Consider the following 8682-nt stretch of genomic DNA (forward strand, 5'->3'; position numbering starts at 1 on the left):
ATGGAGTAGATACTGGTTTTTTGTCTTATTGCCAGAATATAAATGAAAGGCTGAGCTTACACAGTATAAAAGACTGCCCCAAAATGTCTATGAGCAGGGCTGGGGGGTTGGTACACAAGACCTCTGCACTGACTGTCTTCATCAGGCTGAGTGCCAGTCTCCCAGCTCCTCTTGAACATCATTTGAAAGCAGTAGAAAAACTCCTTTCTCTTTGGAACAGCCAGGTTGTGTCCTTAATGCCCTAGAAATACACAGCCACTAAAGTGCTCCTGCTTTGAGAGTGAAGGGCAGAAGCTGAATACCTGTTACAAGAAGAGTTTTTATATATGAAGGCAATAACTGAGTGAAGATATATGGACTGGCTACAAATGCTGCAGATGCCACCAGAGCCTTACAAAGTTGGCAGGGCTTCAGCCTTTAGGCAATTCCTAAAAACTGAGTAATTAAATGAAAGGAAACCAAGATGTACCTGCTTCAATGCAGTTCAAAGGGAACCAGTGAGGGAAGAGAAGGAGGTAAAGAGCTCTAGATCAACTATTCCCATCTGTGACTAGGTTAAGGGAGTCATCCACGTGAGTTAGCATCTGTTCTGTCTCATTTGCCGTAGTACATCTTGTTGAGAAGCCTCTTCATTCCCGAGCCACAGGGAAATGAGTGGGTTTAGTCTTAGCTAAAGGTCCAGTGCTTTTTTCTCTAGAAGGTCCTGGGCTTGGCACTGTTGACAGGCAAAAGCTGCAAAAGGTGAGATCCACAGGGCTGAATCTCAGTGGTTTGGAAAAGCTGTGATCCATATACAAAAGTGTCCTCACTCCAGGGAAAAGGATTCCTCCCAGCTACGCAGCCTGTGATGTGCTTCATCTCCAAAGGCTCTGGAGCTACCAAGAGGCTTGTCTCTGCAGTACAGCATAGGTAGCCAAGGTCTAACTCTGCGACAGCCAAAATGGCTGTGCGTCAGCATGCGGGATGTCAGCTAAGCCCAAAGTATTCACCTACACTTCCAAGCATGGCAATAGCAATTTGCAGTTCATTATCATTATCTTTTCTCTGCAGGTACATGGAGGGCAGTGATGCATTTCTGTCTTGCAAATATGCAAAAAGTGACTACGTTTTTATATATTCTTCCTTTCTTGTTTCCATTCATATCTTAGACAGGCAAATTACAATTAGTGACAAAGAGAGGTATCTCAGAAAACTGCCCTAGAATCAGATCAAAAGTCCTTTGCGCTTCCTGGGCTGGCTTATGGCATTGCTGTGAAGTTTTATGTGACTCTCGAAGAGCTTTGGGCATCGCACACAAACTGAAAACACTAAAAGGCCAAGTGTAAATTCAGCTCATTGCACTGTGTGGCCTCCTTATGTATTAATCTATTGAATGTCACCCAGGGAAAAAAAGACCAGTACCTCACACAAGCTATAATAAAATCCTCTGTTTGTGAGCCGCAGGGTGCTTAGCATGGAGCCATGGAAACACAGCCCCGACGAACAAAAAACACACGGCTGCAGGAATTCGGTAGTTCTTTAGTCACTGGCAAATGCATGTGAGCAGCAAGGCTCAGAGGGGAAGAGGGCAGCTGGCACAGAAAGTATTACAGAGTTGCTTTCATGTCTTTAAACAAAGACATCAGATCCAAAGAAGCCCCAGGGGTTTATTCAGATGAGCTGTTACAGGTAACTAACTTTGGTGGTGAGACTGCTCCTGTCTGTTGCCCACAGTGAGAGCCAGAGCTGTACTGTTACCATCAGCAGAAGTTGTCCTTCAGGGGAGGTGGGAGATGCCCTTGTGTTTGAGAAACTAAGATGCAGTTGATCCTGTAAGATAAATGTTGAAAATAAGTCAGATGAACCATATCTAAAAAGTTGTTATTTCTCTCCATTGGCTGTAAAGGGAGTCAAAGCAGACAGTTCAGGGGTAGGCATCCACCCTGTGGATATCTAAAGCTCTGTGAGATTAATCCCTGGCATTAAACAAAAACCAATAAAAAAGGTGCAGTCTGCTGTGCTGGCGTATTGTATGTAACTTGCTAAAACCAGGGACCATCTCCCTTTTCTCATCTTTATTCCTTAGTGACAGCCTTCCCACTCTGGAGCAAGAGGTTCCTCCTCAGACTTCTCCAAAACATGGGTTTTGGGCCCAAGGGGGTATTATCAACCTCTGCTTAAAGCCTGAGCATCTGTTATGGTACTACATCCATGAGTGCTGCCTATTCACCCAAGTTTTTATCACTTTCCTTCCTCGTGCCTGTATATAAGGAATCATGTAAAGCATAAGCACTTTAAAATGGGATTTGAATCTCCTAACAAATCTGCAGAGCGCCCCAAATGGTGCTGGTACTATCCTGTCTGAATAATAAGAATGAAAAAAGGAAGGGAACAAGGCAGATGTATAGGAGAGCCTATATGCAACCCCAAACAACTGGGATCACTGTGAACTTGGAAGATTTCCCTGTGCTTTCCCAGCACATCACTACATCACAAGTGTATGAGGAAGCCGTATCACTTTCATTTCACTTGACCTGCAGAACTTCTGCCTGTGAAACTGTCCTAATTCCCAGTGACTGCACCGTCATGCCCCACTAATACACACTGAAGTGTCTGTTCTTGGCTAGGGACCAGCTCACCCCATCCCTGCAACTTTGGTTTGTTGCTTCAGGGAATTAAAATGCCACTGCAGTGCTCAGGGTTTCTTCTAAAATCTTAATAGCAAAAGGAACACTTTGAATGGGAAATCAGCTCTTCACCACAGCCCTTTTCTAGTGGTGGCAGTGTCAATATGGGGAATAAATATTCTAAGACTACAAATACTGTAACTGATTAAATCTTCTGCATGGTAAAAAGTCCTGTCTTTTGTTTTGGTCTGTTATCTAATTGAGCAATAAGAGAGCATGAAAGGGGAAAAAAAAATCATCTCTGCTTTGCCCCAGTTGTTGTTCAGTTCAGTCCAACTTGCCTCTCGGATTTGCCTATTGATTGTGGCTTTAAATAAAAAGCGAAGCCCCAGTGTTGCCACCTCCAGTGCTCATGCATTATCACGTATGAAGGGAAGAGGTTTGGGAACTTTTACAGTGCTAACGTATGTTTATTTAGCATCTCTCACCCTGAAGGGTCTCAAAGTGTTAAACAAAAGCTCCAGTGTATAACACTGTGCAATTTGTGCAGAGACAGAGTGTGACACCTTTTGGGTACAGTGGTGAAAACCATTGGCAAAGACCAGGAGGGTAAATTCAAGCTTGATCATTTTTAAGTTTGTATTTTGCCACCCTTGCTCCAAAGCTTTCCAGGTTAAATCCTCCACTGCCTAAGCCATCCCAGGGGCCCTTCCACCCACAAAAGCCCCATGCATGGAGAGGTGTGTGGGAGACCATGATAAGCCATACTCGTAAAAATAAAAAGTCTAGCTCATAAAAATGAACCAGCACTTCCTAGTGCTCACACGGAGTCATGCAAGAGAAAAGAAGTAGTTTGTACTGGGGCTGCCAACACCATTCATAACATTACATTTAGAGAAGTAATTGTATGTCTTTGGAGAGTTTTGCTATCAGGTGAAATCCAGAAGAGGTTTTAAATGATCCAAGATTATTACCATCCCATGGGTAGCTTAACCAACATAACTTTCTTCATCTACCTCTTCCGAAGTACATTTCATAGTAAAGGTGGGTGTGTTTAATCCTCAGCTATGCAGAGGATGAAAATTTTAACCAATCAGAGATAATTTTTCAATGATTGTGAACTTTGAACTCACCCCTACTTTTTGGGGAATCTATATTTAGCACCTCATTAGTAAAACTAAACTTGAGTTACCAACAACTCTTCCAAGTATTACCATAATATGACAATTTTTGACTTAGTAAATTTAAGAGGTAAATACCATTCAGCTTTTCTAGATTCTGGATGGATATTTTGCCTTTTTCTGTGGTTAAAAGAAAGCAGCATTTGCTTCAGTGTCCATTTTCCACGGATACTGGGATTAGAAAAATGTCTAAGATCTCTCTCTCCCGCAGAAGATTGTAATCAGTAATAAAATCCACCAGAGTGAGGGTATGAAATCCACAAATAAATAAAATTATAGTGCTGGAAGAAGGGAGCAGGAACTGCCAGTTCTGGTACCATTTTTCTCCATCTTTAGGAATGTCATTTGCCTTTGCCCATATGCAGTTGGTCTGCTGTAAGACTCAGTGAAAGCTATCTGTGCTCTCCAGGTGAAGATGCTAAAGAATTGCAAAGTGCCATTAAAAACGTCCTCCTCTTGTCCACCTCCCATGCAAAACAGAGACTATGAACGGCTCCAAAGCTGACTGACATTCAGCTGGGCTTTGTTCAGACAGTCAGCAGAAAAGGCAAGGCTCTGATCAGAACGGGTGATGGAATCCCACAGGGAACTTCTTCCACCAGGCCTGGAGCCACTTGCTTAGTGTGAGTGACATGCAGGTAAATGAAATAATACCATACCAGCCTGCTGTCATTGGAAAGGAATACAGATGGAGAGTGAACTGTCAGGCTGGAGCTGTCTTGAAGGTCAGAGCATTTTATTTAGCAAGAATCAGTGTCATTTGTGAAGATGAAATCTGTTCAGTCTTTAATAGGATAAATCACAAGAGATATTCCAGAATAAATCAGAAAGATGCTTTTGCCCCTCAAATGATGAAGTAATTTGAATGAATAACCAACTTATGGCTTTTTTTAAGCAGAGAATAATTCAGTAGTTTTTATGTGTCTGAAGAAATGTTAATTTTCCTAACATAAAGGTTGAAGGAGAGAGGAGATTTCTTATTATGAGGGATAGATTTGACTGTGATCAAAACACAGGTTTCTAAGCAGCTTCTCCTGGAACAATTCCACTAAGTGTAAAATTGTGAACTATGGCCTGTACATTTATTATGAATTCTTGGGACCTGATGAGTTTGGACAGCTTGAAGGTGTTCTGGAGAAAAGTAGAGATTTTTTTCCCACTTGTTCTAATTACTACTTAGCCTTTCTTAGAAGGAAGAAGACCCATGTTCAGGCAGCAGGTGTTACAAGTTTAATCTGTTGGTTTAAGGCTTAGAAGAGATGCAGCTCAATACACACTAGTAGCAAAGACTTCATTTTAATAAAAGAAGCTAAGGAGTTTAATATGTATATTAGACTATAGATATAATCCTTGAAAGACTTTTTTTTTAAATTGTGTCTAAACTCATCCGGTTGTCTGGACAACCCATTGAATGCTTTCCATAAAGAAGTTGCTGGTTTATTCATTTCTTCAGACATGGCTGATGTAGTTGCCAAACCACTCTCTGTGATATTTGAAAAGTCATGGCAGTCAGATGAAGTCTCTGGTGACTGGAAGACGGGAAAGCATCACACCAGTTTTTAAGAAGGGTAGAAAGAAGGACCCCGGGAACTACTGACCTGTCAGCTTCACCTCTGTGCCTGGGAAGATCACGGAACAGATGCTTCTCAAAGCTGTGCTGAGGCACATGGAGGACAGGGAGGTGATTTGAGACATCCAGCATGGTTTTACTAGGGGCAAGTCCTGCTTGGCCAACCTGGTGGCTTTCTGCAATGGAGTAACTGCATCAGTAGACAAGGGAAGAGCTATAGATGTCATCTGTCTGGATTTCTGCAAGGCCTTTGACATGGTCCCCCACAACATCCTCCTCTCTAAGTTGGAGAGGTATGGATTTGATGGGTGGACTGTTCAGTGGATAAGGAATTGTCTGGATGGTCACAGCCAGAGAGTAGTGGTCAACGGCTCGATGTCCAGATGGAAGATGGTGACAAGTGGTGTCTCTCAAGGGTCTGTACTGGGACCAGTGCTGTTTAATATCTTCATTAATGATACTGACAGTGGGACTGAGTGCACCCTCAGCAAGTTCACTGATGATACCAAGCTGGGTGGTGAGGTCAATGTGCCAGAGGGAAGGGATGGCATCCAGAGGGACCTGGACAAGCTGGAGAAGTGGGCCCAGGTGAACCTCATGAGGTTCAACAAAGCCAAGTGCAGGGTCCTGCACATGGGTAGGGGCAATCCTCATTACCAATACAGGCTGAGGAATGATGTGATAGAGAGCAGCTCTGCAGAAAAGACTTGGGGGTACTGGTGGATGAAAAGCTGGACATGAGTCACCAATGCATGCTTGCAGCTCAGAAGGCCAACCGCATCCTGGGCTACATCACAAGAAGTGTGGCCAGCAGATGGAAGGAGGTGATTCTGCCCCTTTACTCTGCTCTGGTGAGACCTCACCTGGAGTACTGCATCCAGCTTTCGAGTCCCCAGCAGAAGAAGGACATGGAACTGTATGGGCGGGTCCAGAGCAGGCCACAAAAATGATCAGGGGGCTGGAGCACCTCTGCTATGAGGACAGACTGGGGTTGTACAGCCTGGAGAAGAGAAGGCTCTGGGGGGACCTTATAGCAACCTTCCAGTACCTGAAGGAAGCTTACAAGAAAGGTGGAGAGGTACTGCTTACAAGGGTGTGTAGTGATAGGACAAGGGGCAGTGGTTTTAAACTAGAGCAGGGTAGGTTTCAATTAGACATTATGAAGAAGTTCTTTACTATGAGGGTGGTAGATCACTGGCACAGGTTGCTCAAAGAAGGTGGTGGAGACCCCATCCCTGGAGATATCCAAGGCCAGGCTTGATGGTGCTCTTAGCAACCTGATCTGGTAACATTGTCCCTGCTCACTGCAGGGGTTGGACTGGATGAGCGTTAAAGGTCCCTTCCAGCCCAATGCATTCTATGATTTTATGATTTAGTGTTATAGTCATGGAGCTAAAAAACATTCGCTTTCTGTCTGCTCACCCCATTTTTACAGACACCCTTTCTAGTTTATGAGGAAGTAGTGAGTGAATGGAGTTTAACAAGGGACTGATACTTGGGTTCCTCAGCCCTTCTTCTAGTTCTTGTTGCTACTTAGGGCAAAATGTGGCACTCCAAGGACCATTTTCTTTCTCCCTTCACTGAGGTTCAGCTGAATTCAGTGGCAGGACTCCTCCAAATCTCCACGAGGGCAGGACAGGACTCTAGGGTCTTTGCTGGAATCAGCAAGAGCACCACACAAGCCTTGACACAGTGATTTTCAATAGTATATCTTCAAGTGCTTTATACTTGGGAGTCTGCCTTTGGGGTTTTGTCCTGGGGTCTTTCTTGGGAGGACAGATTTTATTTCATTTTAGTTGCTTTGTTTTCTGCACCTAGTGTACAACACTTTCCCTTCACTTTCTGGCACTGCATTAACCCCAGTTTCAAGACTATGTTTGTATTAAGTAAATTAAGCAATCCCTGGCATTGGAATTCCACATATGGCATGATTTTGGCTCGGGCCAGCAAGCCCTTTCCTTTGGTAGCTGCCCCCCATGCCAGAGAGCAGCCCAGGCACAGTGACTGGTAGCAGACCCTGTGCTGGAACACACCATGTACTAACATTGTCAAACACGGCACTGCTTCACTTTCCCAGTCTGTCTGCCCTGTGCATTTTTATTATCTAAAGTGCTTGCAATGCCTGTTGACTTAAGGAAACAAATCATCCTGAAAATAATAACGTCATACCCTTGTTTTTCAGCCACAGCCCAGCTCATAAGTATTACTTGACCACAGATCCAATCACCGGCTCCATCTACCTCTCCGACACCAACAGCCGTCGTATCTATAAAATCAAGTCAACCACATCCGTGAAAGACATTGTGAAGAATTCAGAGGTCTTGGCTGGAACCGGGGATCAGTGCCTCCCATTCGATGATAGCCGCTGCGGAGATGGAGGCAAAGGCACTGATGCTACCCTTACAAATCCCAGGGGTGAGACTGCTTCTTCTCCGCAGGCTTTTTTTAAAGGGGGCTTTTTGAAAAGGGCTTTTTTAGTCATGCTGGAGACTGCTCTCCTCACTATTTCAGAAGGTGCCCTTGGATTTTGCAGCATTTCCCAAATCAACCCACAGACACATCCTAAGGGCTTGCCTCTGGAAATAAGTGGGTATATCTCACCCTCAGTCAGTCCTGGCTTTTCTTATTGAGGAGGCTGGGAGGAGTGCCAAACCAGAGGGGTATAGTGATGGGCACACCAAAGGGCAATGGAATAAAACCACCCATTCATTTTATACCCACTGAGCCACTACTCCTCCATACCAAATAGCTGTGTTTGGTCCTTCCCAATCTGGACTGGATTCATTTACGTTCAGTTCAATTAGGCTTTCTTAGCATTAAAAAAATTAAAAGCTCTATCAACATTGCTATATATCTAAAATAACAACGAAACCAGCATACAGGTCATAAATACATAAATTGAGGTTTATACATGGCATTATGTATCATGGCATCAAGCTTAAATCCTACAGGAGGTGGATAGTAATTTCAATATGGGAATGGTCTAATTCACTATGACTTCACCTGGCTCCTGATTAGCTTACTTAAATGTGATAAAAGCACAGGGAAATCAGCATAAACGCACCACACAGCCTTCATGACTGTGAACTAAATTGTTCAAAACAGGTTTAGCCAAACATATGCAGTCCTGTGTGTAGCCAAGACTTCAGTCTGGCAGTTTCAAGGTAACAAGCTCTGCATATGGAGAATGTCGTTCCTCCCAGCTGTCTGCAGCTCCTCGGAAAAAAGTGCATGGAGGGTATGGAGATGAGGTGGAAGATATTACTGGTGTACACATCTTCTGCAGAGTTTGTGAAGAGGGAGGAGAAGGACCCCCATGCAGGAA

At 43.9% G+C, this 8682-nt stretch overlaps 1 protein-coding gene across 1 annotated transcript in view; it reads left to right on the forward strand.

The window, feature by feature from the left end:
* The window catches only part of TENM4 (teneurin transmembrane protein 4), a gene marked incomplete at its 5' end in the record, with an annotated part of 78749 nt that overhangs the window by 19427 nt on the left and 50640 nt on the right, over positions 1-8682 (forward strand). Inside the window, one exon of the mRNA XM_010181817.1 lies at positions 7540-7772. Coding sequence (XP_010180119.1) covers positions 7540-7772 — 233 coding nt within the window. The remainder of the gene's footprint in view (positions 1-7539; positions 7773-8682) is intronic.

The sequence above is a fragment of the Mesitornis unicolor genome, unplaced genomic scaffold (genome assembly GCF_000695765.1).
Source record: "Mesitornis unicolor isolate BGI_N332 unplaced genomic scaffold, ASM69576v1 scaffold11493, whole genome shotgun sequence".
Classification (NCBI taxonomy): domain Eukaryota; kingdom Metazoa; phylum Chordata; class Aves; order Mesitornithiformes; family Mesitornithidae; genus Mesitornis; species Mesitornis unicolor.